At 36.7% G+C, this 22470-nt stretch overlaps 2 protein-coding genes and 1 non-coding gene across 3 annotated transcripts; 2 read left to right on the forward strand and 1 right to left on the reverse strand.

Moving 5' to 3' along the window:
* The first annotated feature begins 1133 nt into the window (after nt 1–1133).
* Nucleotides 1134–5574, forward strand: LOC140015740 (uncharacterized). The gene is made up of 4 exons (XM_072068556.1): nt 1134–3176; nt 3441–3587; nt 3652–4420; nt 4562–5574. Exons 1-4 carry the CDS (start codon nt 1134–1136, stop codon nt 5572–5574), a joined length of 3972 nt encoding a protein of 1323 aa, XP_071924657.1.
* On the reverse strand, nt 1701–1807 carry LOC140016328 (small nucleolar RNA R71). Its single transcript, XR_011822725.1, has one exon. It is a non-coding gene; the product is annotated as a small nucleolar RNA R71 (small nucleolar RNA).
* A 13556-nt stretch (nt 5575–19130) lies between the features above and the next one.
* Nucleotides 19131–20458, forward strand: LOC140015741 (uncharacterized). The gene is made up of 2 exons (XM_072068557.1): nt 19131–19681; nt 19912–20458. Exons 1-2 carry the CDS (start codon nt 19131–19133, stop codon nt 20456–20458), a joined length of 1098 nt encoding a protein of 365 aa, XP_071924658.1.
* Nucleotides 20459–22470: the final 2012 nt, after the last annotated feature.

The raw sequence follows: 22470 nt of genomic DNA on the forward strand, positions 1-22470 counted from the left end.
TGCTATCAATCTGTTGCAGAACCTTTCTTTCCCTACCTGTTGGTATCCTTGCTGCTCTTATTGTTTTCCTTTCCTGCCTTTGATGATGTTCTAGTTGAGAGTTTTTGCTACTTTGCGTCTCTTCCATGAGACTATTTTTATTGTATTAGACTACAGAGAATATAATCCTTATTTTTAATTATTAGTAAGAGATAAATGTCTTTGAGTTCAATTAAATTGCGTGGGAATTTTCTTATGAGGCGTGGCTAATTTTCTCCTCTAGTCAAGGATCAACGCGAAGACGCAGTCCCAAATATCTGTGAGATCTAATTAATTTTACGTGTTCCTTAATTTGTTAATATTTGCATGTTTTCTATTTTAATTTCCATGGGATTATTTTGTTAATTGGATATCAAGGGCCCGATGTGCAATTTGACTTATTAATCTCCTGTCAAATTAATCAATTAAATCCGTAATTGTTTAGTTGGTTAATATTAGTGACAACTAGTATTTTCACATACTAGGAGAACATGCAATCTGATTTAAATAACCCTCGTAGCGTGTTATTAATTTGGGTTAGGCTTTTCTAGTTTTTAATGCAATTAGGAAATTAATTCCTACGGTCGTACCTAGGAGTATTTCCTGGTTAGAAGTAATCAACGGTCGTACCTTGGTTATCAATAAATTAAGGAAAAGCTGGTCGTTAGAGTTTATCGGCGACTATAACTAGCCTATTAATAAAATTAAGTGAACCTTCTTTGCATCAATGATCGGATGAATGGACTGTGTCTGCGTAGTTGTATCCTTGGCTAGAATTTATTTATCATTTATCTAATTGCTATTTACAATTGTATTAATTAATTATTTATTTTTGGTTAAATTATTTAATTATTTTTAGTTAAATTGTTTAATTATTTTTAGTTTATTTCTGATAAAAATCCCCCGTGTCCCGAACTTGAAAGGAATCAAATTTTTCCCAGTCCCTGTGGATTCGACCCTACTCACTACTATACACAGAAAATTCATTTTTCTCGAGTAGGTATTTATTATTGCACAGGCTCGACACCTGTCAATTTTTGGCGCCGTTGCCGGGGACTGGCGTTAATCATTTGTTTCTTTTTAAGTTCATTTTTTTTCTGGTATTTTTCTAGTTTATGCCTCGCTCTTCTCGTACAGGCGAATTAATTTTCGACCCTGAAGTAGAGAAGACCGCGCGTAGAACGAGGAAAGAAACCAGGCGGCTCAGGGAGGAGCAATACGATATTGCACCTCAGGGACTTGATCCAGAGGTTGAGCCGACAAATTTGTCTGGTGACAATTCAAGTGATTCAGACCAAGAGGAAGTCACTATGGCAAATGCACGAACACTAAGGGAGTTGGCTGCTCCAGATTTAAATCAGCAGCCCTTGTGCATTACTTTTCCACATTTAAATGATGACACTCCCTTTGAACTAAAATCTGGTCTAATTCATCTCTTGCCATCTTTTCATGGTCTACCAGGTGAGGAGCCCTACAAGCACTTGCAAGAGTTTGACGTCGTTTGCAACAGTATGAAGCCTCCGGGAATTACTGAAGAGCAAATAAAGATGAGGGCCTTCCCCTTCTCTTTGAAGGATTCCGCAAAAGACTGGCTCTACTACCTACCGCCTGGTAGTATCACCACGTGGGACCAACTAAAGAAAAAATTCTTGGACAAGTACTTTCCTGCGTCTCGAGCTGCGAGCCTAAGGAAGGAGATATGTGGCATCAAACAACACCCAGGCGAGTCACTCTATGAGTACTGGGAGAGGTTTAAGAAACTGTGCACCAAATGCCCTCAGCATCAGATAAGTGAGCAACTGCTCATTCAATATTTCTATGAGGGGTTGCTTTTCAGGGACAGAAGCATAATCGATGCTGCAAGTGGAGGGGCATTGGTGAACAAGACTCCTCGAGGAGCCTGGGAGTTGATTGAAGGGATGGCTGAGAACTCACAGCAGTTTGGTTCAAGAGAGGACATCCCGACGCGTAGGGTGAATGAGGTAGAAACATCCTCTATTCAACAGCAACTCTCCGAATTGACATCTTTTGTGCGACAACTAGCTGTGGGGAATACATCGCAAGCCAAAGTGTGCGGGGTATGCACTGCCGTGGGTCATCCTACGGAAATGTGTCCATTGGTTCAAGAAGAAACTGCTGAACAGGTGAACATGGCTGGCCACGCGCCCGCGCCAAGAAAGCCGTACGACCCATACTCAAGTACCTACAATCCTGGTTGGAGGGATCACCCCAACCTTAGTTATGGAGGAAATAGGCAGTCTAACTTTGTGCCAAATAGACAGCAAGGACACCAACAGCAGTACCATCATCGCCCACCACCACCACCACCACTTTCAAACTCAAGTCCGTCCATGGAAGAGATGATGAAGCAATTACTTGCTAATCAACAAAAGACGGATTCAGACTTGCAAAGTATGAGGAATCAACTGGGACAGGTGCAATCATTGCAAAATCAAATGAATCAAATGGCTATAACAATCAACCGGTTGGAGTCCCAAGTTCAAGGAAAGTTGCCATCTCAACCTGAGGCAAATCCAAAGAATGTAAGCGCAATGACCTTAAGGAGTGGCAAGGAAGTTCAAGGACCCGAACCGGTGATTCCTAAAGACAAGGACGAGGAACGGATTGAGAAAGAATTGGAAGAGGAGGGCACAGACAACAAAAATGCAAAGGTACCCTCGAACCCAATTCCTACAACTAAAACTAATCCACCTCCCTTTCCTAGCAGGTTAGAGAAACCAAAGAAGCAAGACAAGGAAAAAGAGGTCTTGGAGATCTTTCGCAAGGTGGAGATCAACATACCCCTGCTGGATGCGATTAAACAAGTACCCAGGTACGCAAAATTTTTGAGGGACCTGTGTGCCAACCGCAAGCGGTTGAAGGGGGATGAACGAGTTATAGTTGGGGAGAATGTTTCAGCAATTCTACAAAGGAAACTTCCACCAAAATGCGGAGATCCAGGTATGTTTACTATTCCTTGTAGGATAGGTAATACTTTGATTGGAAAGGCCATGTTAGACCTGGGAGCCTCAATTAATGTCATGCCAAAGTCCATTTATGCTTCCTTAAACTTAGGCCCTTTGAAAGAGACTGGGATAATAATCCAATTAGCTGACAGGACCAATGCATACCCTGACGGGTTGATTGAAGATGTTTTGGTAAAAATTAACGAATTGGTTTTTCCAGCTGATTTTTATGTGCTCGACATGGAGGATGAACACTTCCGTGATCCGTCACCTTTGTTGTTAGGTAGACCCTTTTTGAGCACAGCCCGAACCAAAATTGATGTTAATAAGGGTACTTTGTCTATGGAATTTGATGGTGAGATTGTTCACTTTAACATCTTTGAGACCATGAAATATCCATCCGATTCAAATATTGGCTCTGTTTTCTCGATAAATGTTATTGACCATGCTATACAGGAGGTTTTTGAAATTGAAGGCAGGGATGAACTAGAGGTCGTCCTGACCAGGCACTTTGAGTCCGAAACGACCTCTAGGGTAGAGTTGAGTGAAGAGCTTAAATGCGTGATTGGATCGTTGCAAACATTACCAACCACGAAAGACAAGGTATGATCTTGCACCGATTTTCATACCCGAACCTCACCAAAGGTTACTTCCATCTGTGGTGCAGGCACCTGTCTTGGAACTAAAACCACTGCCGAAACACCTAAAGTATGTATACTTAGGTGAAGGGGAGACACTTCCAGTGATCATCTCCGCGGGTTTATCAAAGGTTCAAGAAGAGAAACTACTTCGAGTTCTTAGGGAACATAAGCAGGCGATAGGATGGACCATCGCCGACATCAAGGGAATTAGCCCTGCGGTGTGTATGCACCGAATTCGACTCGAGGAGAATGCTAAACCCGTACGGCAAGCTCAACGGAGATTAAATCCTCTCATGATGGAGGTCGTAAAGAAAGAGATTTTAAAACTGCTGGACGTTGGAATTATATTTGCAATATCAGATAGCCCGTGGGTAAGTCCAGTACAGGTGGTCCCGAAGAAGGCAGGGGTGACAGTGGAATCAAACCAAGAGGGTGAGCTCGTACCAATTCGAAAGCCCACCGGATGGCGACAGTGTATCGATTACCGAAAGCTAAATGCCGTCACGAAAAAGGACCATTTTCCCCTCCCTTTCATTGATCAGATGGTGGAGCGATTAGCATGTCGAGCTTACTATTGTTTCTTGGATGGATTTTCAGGTTATTTTCAAATTGCCATCGCACCCGAAGACCAAGAGAAGACTACTTTCACCTGCCCATTTGGGACATTTGCATACCGAAGGATGCCATTTGGATTGTGCAATGCACCTGCTACCTTCCAAAGATGCATGGTAAGTATTTTTTCAGAATATGTTGAGAAAATTATTGAGGTTTTCATGGACGATTTCAGTGTATATGGTGAAAGTTTTGAAAACTGTCTAGATAACCTGAAATTGATCTTAGTAAGGTGTATAGAAACTAATCTCGTGCTTAATTGGGAAAAATGTCATTTTATGGTTGAACACGGGATAGTTTTGGGTCATGTTGTATCATCTACAGGTATTGAGGTTGATAAGGCAAAAATAGATGTTATATCTACTTTACCTTACCCCGCGAGTGTGCGGGAAGTTCGTTCCTTCTTGGGTCACGCAGGTTTCTATAGAAGGTTCATCAAGGACTTCTCGAAAATTGGAGCACCCTTGTTCCAACTTTTGCAAAAAGATGTATCCTTCGAATTTGATGAAACATGTAAGGGGGCATTCAATAAGTTAAAGGAGTTATTGACCACCTCACCTATTATCCAACCCCCTGACTGGAACCTCCCATTCGAGATCATGTGTGACGCCAGCGACTATGCAGTGGGTGCGGTATTGGGTCAAAGAGTAGGAAAGGCAGCTCATGCTATCTACTACGCATCTCGAGCCTTGAACGGAGCTCAATTGAACTATTCAACCACCGAAAAAGAGCTTTTAGCAGTTGTTTTTGCCTTAGAAAAATTTCGGTCTTATTTACTTGGTGCTAAAGTTATTATTTTTTCTGATCATGCAGCTTTGCGGTATTTGTTGACAAAAAAAGAGGCAAAACCGCGATTGATACGGTGGATATTATTGCTACAGGAGTTCGACCTGGAGATCCGAGATAAGAAAGGGGCGGAGAATCTGGTAGCAGATCACTTGAGTCGAGTACAAGTCGTCGAAGATGACATCCCATTGAGAGAAGCATTCCCCGAGGAGCATTTATTTTCTATTAACTCATCTTTACCTTGGTATGCAGATATTGTTAATTTTCTAGTCACTGACAAATTTCCTACAGGATGGCCTAAGGCAAAGAGAGACAAGTTGAGGAGCGATGCAAAGTTCTACATTTGGGATGATCCTTACCTCTGGAAGCGGGGTGCCGATCAAATCATCCGTAGATGTGTAAGTGAAGTTGAATTTCAATCTATTCTAGCCTATTGTCACTCTTTTGCATGTGGAGGTCACTTTGGACCAAAGAGAACGGCTCGTAAGGTGCTAGAGAGTGGATTCTATTGGCCAACTCTATTCAAGGATGCCCCTGCGTGTGTTTGTTGATTTGAATGGTTATTGGGATTGGTTGAGTGTGTATTTAACTATCCAATTGGAGACAATTGTTGAGATTTTGGGTCGAATTGTGTTTAAATTGCTGTAATTTGTGTCCAATTGTGGGTAATTTGCTGAGATTGTTTGTTAAATTAGGAGGTGCTTGTAATGCTTAAATTTGCTTATTGAAGTAGTTGAGTTTGGAACCACAAGTGCTTATTGATTGCATTTACTATAAGTGTTGGGGTATTTGTATAACTTGTGGGTGATTCATTGGAGTGATATTTGGAGAAAATGGTGAGACTCAGATCAACCCCAGGGGCTAATCCACCGATGTCTTGACGATTTCAGGGGAGTTTCGTTGCCCTTCTTCTTACTTTTTCTATATATTTGTTACATTGAGGGCAATGTATATTTTAAGTGTGGGGGGGATTTGGATTTGATTGGAGTTTCTTTAAATTGTTGCTTTTCTTATTGTTGTCTTGATGAATAAATGTGGCAACTCGCTCTTCTATTGCTAGTTGTGATTTATCCTATGAATTTTGTTTAGATGGCAAGTAAAAGCATATTATCTTGGTGAATATCATGAGTTTAAGGACTTGGTGCAAATTGTGGTTAAATTGTTTAGGCAATATAAATATTTTACTAGCAATTGTTGTGTGGATTGGGCGATTGTTGATCTTAGTTCTCCATATTAGGAGATGACGTGGGCCATGATCTTTAATTATCTGGTATTCTGGTGCTTTAATTGTGGTTAATAAATGGCTCTACTCCGCTAGTGTCATCACCCAGTAACCGGGAGTCTTCACCACAAGTGTCGACTTTCGCGTCAAAAAGTGGTGATATCTATGAGTAGGTAGTCCTGAAGCTGTGAAAAGTTGAGTAACTGGGCTCTTTCATCTAAAAATGTCAGAGTTCACGTCAAAAGACTTGAATAGCTTGGGACTGAGCATTTATTCAAAAAAAAAAAAGAAAAAAAAAGATATATATATATATATATATATATATATATAAAAGAATAATATGTAAGCTTATGATCATGTTGGCCTGCCGATCCTTGTTCTTCAATGTTGAGATTTTGGTTGTCAGTTGACCCAATTGCTAACTTTTGCTAGTTTAATATTTTGATTTCTTAAACGACTTAGCTATGAATTGGACGAGTCTATGATTTCAGGAGCTAACCGGGAGAAATATGTCTTGACACTTAACTACTAAAACTTGATTTTGGGATAAACGCAACTTGGCAGTAAATGAAATGAGAGTTAGCCATTATTGAATTTAGTTGTTCTCATGCTTGAGGACAAGCATGATTTAAGTGTGGGGGGAATTGATAGGATGTTAATTGTTAGTAATTTTATTGTTAATTTTCCTTTTTATTCTTGCCAAATATTGCTTTAATTTGCTTTAATTGTCAATATATATTTATATTTGGTATTTGGATATAATTTCAGAAATTGGAGCAGAAACCTCTTGAGAAGATTATTGTGAAGCTTTACACAATTCGGGTGCAAACCAACGAGAAAGAATGGAATTGCATTTGGGAATTCAATTTGACTAGACAACATATCAAAATTGGTGGGGACCGCAAATTAAAGTGGAGCAGAAACCTTCCTGAAAAGATTATTGTGAAACTCTATACAATTGGCCCACATGCATGGTGTAAACCAACGTCCATTTCTTTCTATGATGAAAAGGAATTGAATTGCATTTGACTGGCCAGCATCTCAATTAGGTGGGGACCGTGAAGACTTGACCATTGTGTAAAGACACATTTTTGGTTTGCTCTCTTATTTGTGAACTTGTGCACTTGGTCAAAGGAAACCGACAAACCATAGTTGGCTTTGCTTTTGTTTTCGGTGGAGTTGATTAGGTAGGGAAGGAATGTTTTCTTTTGTGAGCGTGGAGTGAAGTTTCGAATTGGCTTGTTTTTATGCGTGGGAGAGCCGCACATTTCCGGAGTTAGTTTTTCTTCTTCTCTTCCGTCTGGGAAGAGGAGTTTTAGTTTTCTCTCCGAGGGATGTTCCGGAGGAGAGAATAGGGAGTTGTTTTGGCTTGTTGAATTCTAGTGTGCAATTTTCTTATTCTCTTCCGAAAGCTTTGTTATTCACTCTCTCAATTATCGAAGAAAGATGATGTCTTTAAATTCAATTGAATTGTGTGAAGATTTTCTTATGAGGCGTGGCTAATTTTCTCATCTAGTCAAGGATCAACGCGACGACGCAGTCCCATATATCTGTGAGATCTAATTAATTTTACGTGTTCCTTAATTTGTTAATATTTGCATGTTTTCTATTTTAATTTCCATGGGATTATTTTGTTAATTGGATATCAAGGGCCCGATGTGCAATTTGACTTATTAATCTCTTGTCAAATTAATCAATTAAATCCGTAATTGTTTAGTTGGTTAATATTAGTGACAATTAGTATTTTCACATACTAGGGGAACATGCAATCTGATTTAAATAACCCTCGTAGCGTGTTATTAATTTGGGTTAGGCTTTTCTAGTTTTTAATGCAATTAGGAAATTAATTTCTACGGTCGTACCTAGGAGTATTTCCTGGTTAGGGGTAATCAATAGTCGTACCTTGGTTATCAATAAATTAAGGAAAAGCTGGTTGTTAGAGTTTATCGACGACTATAACTAACCTGTTAATAAAATTAAGTGAACCTTCTTTGCATCAATGATCGGATGAATGGACTGTGTCTACGTAGTTGTATCCTTGGCTAGAATTTATTTATTATTTATTTAATTGCCATTTACATTCGTATTAATTATTTATTTATTTTTGGTTAAATTGTTTAATTATTTTTTAGTTAAATTGTTTAATTATTTATTTTTAGTTTTATCTGATAAAAATCCCCCGTGTCTCGAATTTAAAAAGAATCGAATTTTTTCCAATCCCTGTGGATTCGACCCTGTTTACTACTATACACAGAAAATTTATTTTTCTTAAACAGGTATTTATTATTGCACAGGCACGACACCTGTCAAGAATGTATTAAGCTAAGCATTTATGCTCTAAACATCTGGATAGATGAAGAATGGGTGAATCCCAATCTTGATGCTAGGCATCAGTGATCTTGCGGGGCAGCTTGCCCGTTTGTTTGGACCTTTGTCCAAATACTGTAAAGGTTACGGTTATTTATATAAAAAGCTAACGTTTCGACGAAAAAAAAAAAAAAAAAAAGTAAAGGGAAGACTTAGTCAGTAAACGCGCAGAAGGCCTACGCATTTTACAATTGAAACTTCTTCTGTAGACCCCAAATAGGACGGTTGACTTCAAATGAATGCAGTCAAGACGTAAAGGACTATTTGTTGGGCAATAATTTTCAGCTTCATTTGTGTATGGAGTTTACTGGGGAAGCTGTCACAGTAGTCGCTGATGACATTGAGGTCCACGTCTTTACGGGGCTGCTCATGCTAAAGACATAATGACTCCGCAAGGGAAGACTTTCAAGTCCACCCTGGTCTTTCCATTTATTCACGTGAAAAACAATAAGGGAACCGATAAATTTTTTCCACTTGATATGAGAAAAAATTCATAAATGTGTTTTTGGATGTAATGTATGTCATGAAAGTAATTAAGATATATGCTTCAGCCTATGAGGTTTTAGTCTAGTGACTAAGAGTGTATTAGATAAAATTAAAATTTGAAAACTAAAATATGAAATTTAAACTTTGAAGGCAGAATTCGTTAAATTATTGAATTGTTAAGTACCATATTTGATATATTTGAGTATATATTATATTAAGTAATACGTGGTTAGTTTATCACTTATATTTTTTTAAAAAAAATTATCTAGAAAATTCGATGCCACTTAATTAAATCAGAAGTTCGATTTTTTTTTATCAAACACGTTTGAACATGTTAAGATATGAACTCACTTAGTTTAAATATTGAATTGGGTTATCAAATAGGGGTCTAGGATTGAGGTTCCAGGATTTAGAGGGCTTGGGTTCAAATCTCTCCTCCCTACACCCGCTTCTTAAATTTCATTCTCTTTTACTAGAAAAAATTTTTAAAAAATAAAAAATATATGCTTAGAATGGTAGGATTAAAGAGTAGTTACAATTGACTGAAAGTCTCGACTCAAGATAACAATCTTCTGTCATGCCAAAGGGGTAATGGATCTTTACTTTTCCAGAGGTATCAATGCAGCCATCCTTGGCTATAGGAGGGTATGTTGCTGCTGGTGTGATAGCTGGCTTTAAGGACACCGTCAACACGAAATGTATCATTTGAACAAGCTTCATCACTGGGGAAACTTTGGACTGTGATGGCTATTTAATTTTGGGATGATGAGTTTTTTCTGGTGTTCTTGGAGGAGGCCATATTTCAATATATAGATCCTTCCCTGAGCAAAGCCACCCCAACATTAGAAAGTCACTCATCCTCAAATTGACTTGGCAAGTTCACTTGAATTATTCTGATACCGTGTGGTATGGGATCCTGAACGTTACTAATTGCATTTCAGCACTATTTCCTTTTTAACACTACTCCATCTTCTGTATGTGGACTCTTTACTTTTTTTTTCGTCATTTGCGCTACAATTGCAATATCAATTCATATGAGCACGAAACTCCAGTCATCGTGGTCGAGGGAACGGAATTTTATCAACTTTTCTCTGTTGAAAATTGTGGAATCAAGAAGAGATCAGATGATTGACTTTTCCCTGTATCACCTCTCTAGATAATAGAAAAATCGCCAGTAGAAAACTTGGGTTTTTTGTCCCATTAGTTTCCCAGCATGTACCCTACTACCACCACTACCAAACAAATGAACGAAGAATTGCAATTATAGTAGATGAACAAAATAACCTTAAGATTTACCACGTCTTGGCTGTTGCAATCGTGAATGAACTTATGTTCTTTGCCACTCTACCTTGGCTGCTCGTGCATTGGCTGATCGGGCCGTGTGAAGCACTCTAGGAACATAGGATGACTTATTCTCTCGATCCCAAGTATTACCATAAGTCTAGTCAGTCTCTTTCTGGGACTTCTACCAACTTTTCTGTTTTGAAGATGAATAAATCCAAAGAGAAAAATTGATTGACTTTTTCATCTATCACCTCTCGAGACAATATGAAAATTTCCAATGGAAGAGTTGTTTTTACCCAGAGAAGAAATATAGTTTTGGTCCTAAATGTTTAGCACCTGTGTGATTTTGATATCTAAAATTTTCGATAAAAATAAATCTGGTTTTCAATATGTAGAATTTGGACAATTTTAGTCCGTAAGATTTCAATAAAACTAATAACGCACAGTCACATGTCCGTTAAATTGAATTCAAAAATGAAAAAGGAAAGTAACAAATAACTTTACATAAGAACATTATGAACTAATAACTCATCTACTAACACTGGAGTAACTAATTAATCACAACAAAGGGAAAAAAAAAAGAGAGAAGAAATTAGTTAAACTACACAGTTCAAACCAATCAAAGTACCTAACTCATATATCCAGAACTCATTTTCACTCTCTATTCCAACCCCACTCCCCCTTAAGCAAAAAAATCCCTACAGGTTTTTGTATATAATTTCACAAATTTCTTTATTTTATTTCTATTTTTGTGGTTAATTAATTACTCACGTGTCATCACATAAGTTAATATTCTTATTGTCTAAAGTCAGGTGCTTTTTTATTCTCTTTTTTTAATTCAATCTAGTGAACATGTGACTGCAAATAACATGATTTCGTTAGTAATTAGGGAAAATCCGTCAATTACACTAAATTTGCTTCAATTGGAAATATTGGGAACCATATTTATTTTTGCTGAAAGTTAGGAACTAAAATTACACTGGTGCCAAACATTGGAGAGGTCTAAATTCACACAAGTGCGAAACACTAGGAACTAAAACTTTTTTTTCCTTTTCCTATCAGTATGAAATAACCCTAAGTTGGTTCACCACATCTTAATTAGTCGATGCAATCGTGAATAAACTTGTGTTCTTGGACACTCTAGTCTCATAAAGACTGCTAACCTTGTGCATAAATGTAGCCTGCACATGCATTAGCTGAGGGCATGTGAAGCACTCTTAATACCTAGGATGGTTGACATACAATTGAACGCAGTCGTCAAGATTCCAATTGGATTGTAGATATCTCTATGGGAATTATTGAGAATAATTAGATAGATTGCTAATTGCAGAAAGAATGAAAGGAAGTGATAGAAGCAGAAGCAAGAAGCAAGAATAATAGGGAAGGAAGAAAGGAAGAAGAAGATGAAAGAAAGAAACAGATATGGAAGAACATTCAATGCAAAAGGATTGGGACATTCATTCACTCCGTAGCTGATTACAACTTCCTCATACAATGGATATTTATAGGCTAGTATACTCTCTTCCATTTATATGGAAGAACTAACTGCTGTAACAACAAACCTAACCAATTGATACAATTGAAATTTAACTATTGGCTAATATATGATTGCTACTGTATCCTCTGATGAAGCTTGATTCTTTTTGCTAACACAACAAATGAAAAACTGGTTGTTGGTCTATGATTTCGAGCATGATTTGCTTATGGTGTTTACTGTAGAAGTTGTCACAGTAGCCTCGGACGTCTTCGAGTGGTTCGTTGGGATTTGGGGCAGGGACGGTCATTACAAAGACTGTCCCTGAATGGTTCCCTCACAAAACTTAAGAAGTGGTTATTATGCATACACGTCGACAGGCAGAAAGAAGGCATCAAAACGACACCATCTAATTAGCAAGTTTCAAAAAAAAAAAATATCAATTTCGGAAACACCAATATAAATGGTGTTATATGGGAACAGGATTGTTAAAATATGAAATTTGAATTCAAAACTGATTTTGAAAACAATCCCGGGAAAACCTTGACAAAAAAAAGGCTTTCATTTTAGTTCTTCGAAGGTATAGTGGAAAGAGAAGAATGGTAAGAAATAACTATCTATCTCCAGAGAAGAGAGGGCAAAAATAGCAAATACAGATTTGTGTACCAAATTAGGGTTAGAAAGTCTTGCTGTGGTGGGTTTTAAATGTTGATAATTTGGACCTCCACCCATATCTGGGACGGCAAGGGTACAAGCAAATATAAACACCGAAGCAATCATAGTATTTGCATTGACATCGCTTCCAAGAAGTGATTTAAACTAGAAAAGGCTATTGCAGTTGTAGCATACAATAATGGCCAAGACAGTAGACATTATAACGGGGTGAGCAAATAGTTACAACAATGCGGCGGAGATTGATGAAGGTAATGATGTTGATTATCATATGAATTGGATAGAAATTGTAGTGGTAGCAATGTTAGCAGAAACTAATATTTTAATGAAAAAGAAGTTATGCTCTGTTTTTTCAGCATGTCTGTCTGATTGTAGACATTGTTACCCAGGAAGAACAGTGCGCTCATTTGTATGTACAAGTGGAAAAATCATTGCTATCATAATAGTTAATATATAAGTGTTGTTAATGGGATTAAATCCTAGATATGTAGCTGTAAGATAACAAATAGCAAATATATACATGTGGTGTCTATATGCAACGTTAGAAAATATTCACAATGTGTTTCATGAGTATTACATTGAGTTTTGGTATATGTACAAGTATGTCTTGTTAGAGCACTATTTAGTCATCATGTTGCTATATGATAATTTTAAGAGCAACACACGTGGTTAGAATTATTATAATAATGGTTACGTTGTACATACTAGGGTATTCTGTTGCATAATCGGATTGAGAGACACCATAATTTGTACATTATAGTTGCCTCTTCTCTTACTTGTGTTTTCTATGAAAAATTTTTATTTTATTATACAACAGTTCTTTTGTGATTCTATTATCTCGTTGTTCCTATATATATATGCCACATGTTTGGATATTCTTTGCTAGATAGTTTCTTTTGTAATGCATAACAATCATCTGTAGTTGCCTCTATGCAAGTTTGCTTGTCCTTTGGAAAGATTCTTCCAATTATATATATTTAATATTACGGGTACAAAATTAAACTCTAATTGTTAGAATTTTCCCCTGCATGATTTGGCATATTAATTAGGCATGAGAAGAGTAGATCTGAACAGAGAGCAGTAGTTTTTTTTCGCCTATTCTTCTTGATGGCTGAAAGAGGTAGCATACACTAGTAGCTCAAGAGTAAAGCAGTTTTTGAGGAATGAATTATAGTCCTCATTTCTTCTGCATCCTGTTTTGGTTTATTTGGGCTTATCTCTTTTGATTCTAGTCGGATTTAGATTCTTAGGATGTCCAATTTCTTAATTGATAGTTTTGATTCAGTTGTCATGAGTCCTTAACTGCAATGCACTATAACTTATTTTAGAGTTTTGATTCTACATGGTCTAAGATAGCATGTACAAGATATGCATGCAATTATACACTCTGTTATGGAATGTTTACATAATGTTGATGAATTTATACACTCTAAACAAATGAAATTCATGTAGTGGAATACTTGAAATGGACAAAAGACGAGCCTTGGCAAATTGGAATGGAGTTTCATATAGAAGACAAAGCGTATAATTTCTACAATAAATATAGATTTGCCACGAAATTTAGTGTTCGATAGGACTACTTAAACAAAGACAAGAATGTAGTTACCACATGTTGGAGCTAAAGTTGGAGCATAACTATGTGTTGCTAAGATGGCTCTCAATTGCCGGCACCATCTTGGGAGAAAGAGAACAAAACAAGTTGTATGGAGTTCGGGCGTTAAGTTCAAAATTTTAAAGGTAGTGCTCCAAGCATTTGTAATTCTTCGGACAAATGTACTATTTGATTCCAAAATTGAGACCATTTCCTGCATTCTTAGAATTTAGTTGATTTTAGCACTTTTATATCTGTATTCAAAAATTTCACAAACTGTTATAATATATAAAAAAAATTGGACAGTTCCCAATTGGTAGAGGTCAATTATTATTCAGCATGTTTGCTGTAACCATACAAATTATAGAGTAAACTATGTGAATGCTGGGCAATATTGCTATTATTCACTTTCCTGCCCACTGTTTACTTTTCAGATTGTTGATTAAATTAGCGAATCGTGTCATGGATAGTATAATGCTATTTCAATAAGTTGTTAGACACAGTGCATGACATGTACAACTAAACAATAACTATGTGAAGTTCTATCTAGTGTTGATATGGGTCACAGACATAGTAATTGCATCACTGTTATGAGAAATTACAAATAGTTACCTATGTCTTATAACTTATTGGTAAGCCATTACACCTTTGAGGAATGATTGTACTCAATGGCATACAACCTTTGCCAGTAATGATTTTCATAAGATATGTAAGGATAAGAAAGTGCCACGTGACTATGAGTCAATAATAATTGAGATGTACAAGTAATAATTGTATATAACATCTATGTCACTTAAACATACAAGCAGTTGAAATTGAGTTACTACCTGTTACAAAACTAGAACATCCTCTAAAGAGATCTGGAGTAGGGATAGTTGTCAAATCAACCGTCCTTGAACGGCATAACTCTCTTTGCACAAATTGTAACTCCTCCTTAACTACTTATACATCTTTATAACAGAGATGTGATACTTTGTTATTGTTCATATGGGTCTCATATGTAATAATTGTGTCTTTGTTGTTAAGTTTTACAAGTAGTTTACATAAAGTTATACCTTGTTCAAAAAATATTATATCGTTTAGAATGGTTGTTACTGACAACTGTTGGTGCCCAAGATCCCCATCAAAGATGGCTACCAGTCCTCATCTTCCAACAGAATTTGAGAAATGCTGAGTCTAACCATATTTACAGTAGTAGAAAATATGCATAATATATAACCATGAGTTAGCATGATGAACTAGAAATCGACTCATCGATAACAATCTGATGAGAATGGCGTTCGGCCACTATGTACATGTTGGCCAAAGTTGTTGTTTGAGGCATCGGTAAATCAACCATATAGAATTTAGAGAGAATTAAAAAATTGTTACAAATTATTAAATATTATTCATATTCATATTGATTGAATTTGCAAATTGTAGAAAGTGGACAAAGAATGAATGTAACATTGTCTGAACTGATTGTAAGATAATGTCAACTATTTGTATAAGTACATAATAGATACGTGATTATTATGCATGAAACCCACAGAAACAGCTGCTAAATTTATCACACTTATATTGTGAATTTGTACAAGCAATTAATAAGGAGTTACAACTTGTTTAGGTAATGTTACAATGATCAGAAACAATTTATTTCATTTTAAATTAGGAATCCTAAATTGCTTGGCTCCAGATGCTCCCACATCTATGCCCTTATCATCGTTTTCATCAGAATCATCTTCTTCGGCATCTTTGTCATCATCCCCTTCTTTTTCATATTCATATTCAGAATTTTTGTCCCTTGATTCTAGATTTACAACCTTTGTTTCCTGTAGTGATTTTTTCCCTTTATTCGTTGATTTGGGCTTGTTGGATGATGCTTTGGCCTTGGTATGCAAAGTATCTTCAATCTTTAGAATCCTCTATGACATTTGGTAGCCAAATTAAACAACTCCTAAGCTAGCACTTCTCCAATCTCAATCTTCTTCACGTCATCCGTAACAATTTTGGACCAAAAATAAGATAATTTGTTTAATTGCTTAAGATTTTTACCCAGCATTCATAAAACACTATAAAATCATGATAAGTACATTTAACCTAATACATACATATTAAAACCTACATTAATCCAATCAATTTTAATCCCATAGATTGGTACTATAGAAATAGGTACTAGTTTACAAACATGGGATAACAAACTATCAATTTAATAGTGTGTGCACTTTTCTCTTTCTTTTATTTATTTCCCTTCCACTGTAAATCCCACCAACCTTGCTTTAACATGATTATGTTAATTGATTATTAAGTTACAATTGAATGAAAGTGTTTGTCTAGTGTCACTATTTATTCACTGATAATAATAGTTATCCAACATGATATACAGATCTTGTAACCATTTTCTACAACTAAGGCACAGTAAACACTATGGACATTCAGTCTAACACATAAATTAGAATCTATACTTATACCAATTGACTTTTAAACAATCCACTCCAACTACTAGACTGCTATTGTATGAACAGGTACCAACTTTCAAACACAAGATAACAACCACTATTAATGTTCAATATGTGCACTTTCCTCCCTGCCTTCCTTTTATTTTTTTCCCTTCATTGTGACCTTTCTTTAACATCATTATGTTAATTGATTACTAATTATTACATGAATATATTTTTCACTATCACTATGTATTCACAAAAAGTAATAGGTGTCCAACATAATGTAAGGACACACTGCTAATAAAACATCTTGTAACTCTTTTATTACACTAAGTGGGTCACATTCAACAAGATGTACATTTGACCTAACACATACAAATTGACATTTACATTCATACCAATCAAGTTTGAAGTAATTTACTTCAACTACTACACTGCTATAGTATGATTGACTAGTAATTTTCAAACATGAGGTACTACCCATCGAAGTCTAATAGTGTATGCACTTTCCTCCCTCTTCTAGCTTATATGCATAGTCGGTAGGCCATCTTGTAATTTATCATAACTTTTTCACTTTTCTTACCTTTACTCTTAATGTATATCTCATACTACTTCAATGTAATCTGTCATAAACACCCAGTAATGCTATGCACATCATAAGGCGTCCCTGCTTATCCACCCATACAGAACAAAAAAATTTTTGACTTCAAAATTTCCTTGTTATTTTATCAACTAAAATCTCCCGTACCCATTTAGTTCATATAATGATTACACTATTGCTATTAATGAGAGAGTTACGACCCCTGTTTATCCCGTCCTAACAACTCCTTCTACTAATTGGTTTGGAAGTTATCCTTTTCTTTTTTGCAAACACTTGGTGTGGAAAATTTTTCTCTACTTTACTCTCCCATATGGGCCATGACTAGATCTGATTTCTAACATACATAGGGTTTCCACAACCATGATATAAAATCATGGGATGCCATTCACCAAACAATGAAAATTATGTCATTGGCTTGCAATATTGTTACTTGAAGGGTTTACGTAGATGCAATTGGTTGTCATTGCTTCGGACTCCATCATCTTTAGCTTCATTGTTCGGTCCTGATCTTCCACAAGCCTTTATAGACATTAGGCCTCCAAGACTTTCTCCTTCAATAGGTAGTTCTTCCTTTTCCTAAGTATATTTTGACTGCTTTTCTTCCGTCCCTTGTCTACCACTTTCCTACTCACTGATTGTATTTTGCCTTAGTTCTAAAGTTGTGGATGAATATTGACAACTTTTTGGAGGGAGACTAAAAAGAGTTCTTCGTTTGAAGAATTGAAATGAATAGTCATAGCGAGTCAATTTGGGCGGGATTTTGTGGAATAGAGTTTCAATGGTTGGTAACGGAGGCGTTAGCTCACACATGCTTTTTAGTAATTTTTTCCCTGCTCACTAATCAAAGTGACACCGTTGTGAACCTTGTCAATGTGGATTGATAATGGCCACTTCTTCAGTTTTGTGAGGGGACCGTTAAGGGACGGTCTTTTTGATAACTGTCCCTACCCCAAATCTGTTGGTTGCTCATGCTACAAGTCTACGACATAACAAAGCTATCAAGGAAAGATTTCCAAGTCCACCCTAGTCTTCCTATTTATTCATGTTTTTTTTTAAAATTATTAACCATACTTTGTACATGATTTTCACTTGATATGCGTGAAAATTCACAAATCTGTTTTTGGATGCAATGTATGTCATGAAAGTAATTAAGATATATGTTTGTAATGCACATCTTCTAATATTTAGTCTGTGGAAACCAATATTTTAGTGATTGTGTGTCAGTGTATTTCTCTCTAAAATTCATTCTCTCTTTCTTCTCTTTAAGGCTCTCTAACAAAAATGGCCTTCAGATCTGATCTTTCTCCATAGGAGGGAACCTTTTTCTATACCTTTTATTTGCCTTTTTAAAATAAATTCCCTCTAGCAAGGAATTTTCTTTGCTAGCATTTCTTGGTAAGTATTTCTTCTCTCCTAATTTTTTCTAGTGAAAATTTTATTCTATCCTAGGATTTCCCTTGTAAGAAATATTTTCATTTTTTTCTCTTTTTTTGCTATGAGATTTGAGATTTCATATGGTTTCCTAGATTTGAAAATTTTCACATCTACCATGTTAGCTAAATTTCTCCTTGGGCTTCAATCATTTTTTAACAAATGTTATTTTTAAAAACAAGCACAAATCTTTTGAGTTATAGTGATTCACCTGGATGCATGGAAGATGTTTTGGATATTTAATGTTTTTGTGGAGCTAGACGGATATGGGCCAGAAATTTCATTGGTTAAGTTGGGGGGAGTTGTGCTGCCCACATCAGGAGGGTGGGATTGGAGTTCGTAGTTTGACGAAGGTATATGATGCTCTTTCCATTAAGTTTTGGTGGAACTTTCGGAAAAGGAGATCCCTATGGGCTGAATTTTAACAACAAAATATAGTAGAGAGGTGCACCCTTGTTTGGCAGAAGAGGGCTATTCAATTTCTTACACTTGGAAGAGGTTATGTTCGATTCAATAGTTGGCAGAAGAGCATATTTGTTGGGTCATCGGTGAGGGATCAATGGATTTCTGGCATGACAATTGGATGGGAACTGGGGCTATATGTCATCAGGTGGAAAATTTTCAAGATCGTGTTCTGTCAGATTTTGTCTTCCAAGCGCAATGGAATATGCGACTCCTTAATCAAGTTCTAGAGCCTGAGTTAGTTAGGCAAGTTGTGAAGATTCCCCCTTCATCCACTCATAGCTCTGATAGGATGATGTGGGCTTTAACACAGAATGGTTCATTCTCGGTTTCTTCGGCTTACACGCTTGTTTCGCAGGCTTCTAATTATTCCTGGGTGGTTTCGCATGTGTGGCTGAAGGGGTTTCCTATCAAAATCTCCTTCTTTATGTTACGGTTGCTACGTTTGCATCTTCCCCTAATGGACCTGCTACATAGATTTGGGGTACAGGGTCCGTCTAAGTGTCATTGTTGTTCTAAGCCAGCAGATGACGAGGTTAATCACATATTTTTAACAGGGGATTTAGCTAAGGTGGTCAGGAATAGATTTGAGGGTGTCTTGGGATATTTGGATATGGTGTCCACATTGAGACATGTGCTGTTACGGTGGTAACTGCGTAAGGGGCACAACGTGTATCTCAGGTTCATTTATAGTACATTACCTATGCTCGTCTGTTGGGAGTTATGGAAAGCGAGAAACAGGGGACTGTTTGATGGAAGGAAGGTGGGGTGGACGGAGGTGGCAGATCAGGTATTTCAATAGTTATGTGAGTTACTACATTGTAATTTTCCGAAAATAGCATGTTCTTTCGTCTCTTGGGATGTTCTTCACTCTTCAGTGGTAGCTTTGAAAAGAACGGTTTCTATTTACCGATTACATGGTCGGCTCCTAGGGCAGGGTATAAGTTGAATTTGGATGGTTGTGCAAAGGGGAACCCAGGAGTTAGTGGGGGTGGGGGAGTTGTGCGAGATGGGGAAGGGAGATTTATCGTCGGTTATTCCTGTTTTTTTGGGTCATTGACCAGTTTACACGCGGAGCTCAAGGCCACACTCTTTGGGGTGCTGCTCTTTGTTGCTCGAGGCTTACAAGACTTCCATGTTGAATCTGACTCACTTGTCTTGGTTCAAATACTCCAAGGGACACATGGTTGCCCTTGGAGACTCCAACGGGAGGTGGATGAATTACTCAGTTTCAAGCATCATTTCCGTGAGATAACCCATTGCTATAGAGAGGTGAACAAACCTGCTGATTATCTAGCTAACCTTGGCACAAATTCGGAGCAAGAGGATGTTTTTGACAACTTTCGTTCTTTGCTGGCTACTGTCCGTAGGGAGATCATCATGGACACTTTAGGTTTCCCTGATTTTCGTAGAAAATTACTATAGCTTAGCTAAAAATTTGTATTAAATAACTGTCATGTGAATATTTTCATGAGATTGGGTTTGTTGACAGGGAGTTTCGTCCATTTATAAGGGGAAACTCTGCCAAAATTTTTTAATAAAAAAACAGTAAATTAAAAAAGGGTTAAATACCAAAAACCCCCCTATGGTTTGCCTAATGTTCACTTTACCTCCCTATGGTTTGGAAACCTACAATTTGACTCCCTGTCGTTTTAACTAAAGTGTATTTAACAGAATTTCTGTTAGATTTTCACTTTAGGTGAAACGACAGGGAGTTAAATTGTATATTTTCAAACCATAGGGAGGTAAAGTGTACATTTGACAAACCACAGGGGGGTTTTTGGTACTTAACCCAAAACCCTTATAGAGGGGCAATTTTGACATTTTCCTTTCAGACGTTAGTTTTGATGCTTTCCGTTAGACTTTTACTTTAGTTGAAATGACAGGGAGTCAAATTGTAGGTTTCCAAACCATAGGGAGGTAAAGTGAACATTTGGCAAACCACAGGGGGGTTTTTGGTATTTAACCCATTAAAAAATATCTATTTGCTCAATAGATAGACTAAGATTTCATATTATTTACTAGTTTTGGAATTTCTCACATCTCCTATGACAGCTAAATTTCTCTTTGAGTTTTAAGCATTTTTATTAGATGATTGTTAGAAAATATGCACAAACTGACAAATCTTGGAGGGCCACAAGACCATTAGAAATTATTCATTCAGATTTATGTAAGCATTTCTCTTGAGCGGTCCTTGGAGAATCATGTTCATATCAGATACTTTTCAAACTGACAAATCATGAAGGGCCAGAAGACCATTAGAAATTATTCATTCAGATTTATGTACTGTGGAGGTTCCTTCTAATGGTGGTTGTAGGTATTTTATTACCTTTATTGATGCTTTAGTAGAAAAGCTTGGGTGTATTTTTTGAAACAAAAATCTGATGCCTGTGACACTTTTAAAATTTTAAAAACTTTCGTTGAAAGGCAAAGTGGGTGTCAAATTAAAATTTTGAGAATAGATAGGGGTCAGGAATATTTGGTGTGATGATTTTTTTTGAGGAAAATGGGATGAAGCATCAATTGACTAACAAGTACACTCCCCAATAAAATGGGGTGACAGAGAGAAAGAATATGATAGTTATGGATATGGTGAGGTGTATGTTGAAATTGAAAAATATGCCAAAGGTTTTTTAGGCAGAAGCAGTTTCTTGTGCAATTTATCTGTTAAACAGGAGTCCTACCAAAAGTATTTTCAAAAAAACTCTTGAAGAAATTTGGAGTGGTAGAAGGCCATTTGTTGGTCATTTCAGAGTTTTTGGGTGTATTGCCTATTTCCATATTCCTGATCAATTAAGAAAGAAACTTAATGACAAGAGGGAGAAGTGTGTATTTTTTGGTTATAGTGAAGTCTCCCGTACTTACATGTTGTATATTCTTGTGACAGAAAAAGGTGATATAATGAGTACAGATGTGACTTTTGATGAAAGAGGAATTTGGGACTAGTCAACTTACTACACTAGATGATGTTCCTTCTGACGAAAATATTATTAATTTTGTTTTGTTTGTAGATTGTGATCTAGTTGTGTATGAGGAGGCAGCCAGTGATGATCATTGGGTGAAAGCAATAGAGGAAGAAATTAATACAATAGAAAAACATGACACCTGGGAACTTACTTTTCTTTTAATTGGTAAAAAAGTCATTGGAGTGAAGTGAGTGTACAAGAAAAAATTCAAACCCAATGGAGAAATTGATAGATACAAAGCGAGATTAGTGGTGAAAAGATACAAGTAGAAATCCGGGATTGACTATTTTGAAATATTTGCACCCGTTGCTAGGTTTGATACAGTCCAATTTCTCTAACTGCCCAAAATAACTGAAGAATTTATCAAATGGATGTCAAGGCAACTTTCCTAAATGGAGTTCTTATTGAAGAAGTATATGTGGAGTAGCCAGCAGGATTTGTCAGAAGAGATCAGGAAAATAAGGTATATAG

Source organism: Coffea arabica, chromosome 10c (genome assembly GCF_036785885.1).
Source record: "Coffea arabica cultivar ET-39 chromosome 10c, Coffea Arabica ET-39 HiFi, whole genome shotgun sequence".
Classification (NCBI taxonomy): domain Eukaryota; kingdom Viridiplantae; phylum Streptophyta; class Magnoliopsida; order Gentianales; family Rubiaceae; genus Coffea; species Coffea arabica.

Coding starts and splice junctions, on each gene's coding strand:
- LOC140015741 (XM_072068557.1), top strand. CDS start 19,131: ATGGATTTCTGGCATGACAATTGGATGGGAACTGGGGCTATATGTCAT. Junction 19,682..19,911: donor AGACATGTGCTGTTACGGTG/GTAACTGCGTAA, acceptor TTCACTCTTCAG/TGGTAGCTTTGAAAAGAACG.
- LOC140015740 (XM_072068556.1), top strand. CDS start 1,134: ATGCCTCGCTCTTCTCGTACAGGCGAATTAATTTTCGACCCTGAAGTA. Junction 3,588..3,651: donor TACCAACCACGAAAGACAAG/GTATGATCTTGC, acceptor TCTGTGGTGCAG/GCACCTGTCTTGGAACTAAA. Junction 4,421..4,561: donor GGACGATTTCAGTGTATATG/GTGAAAGTTTTG, acceptor TATCATCTACAG/GTATTGAGGTTGATAAGGCA.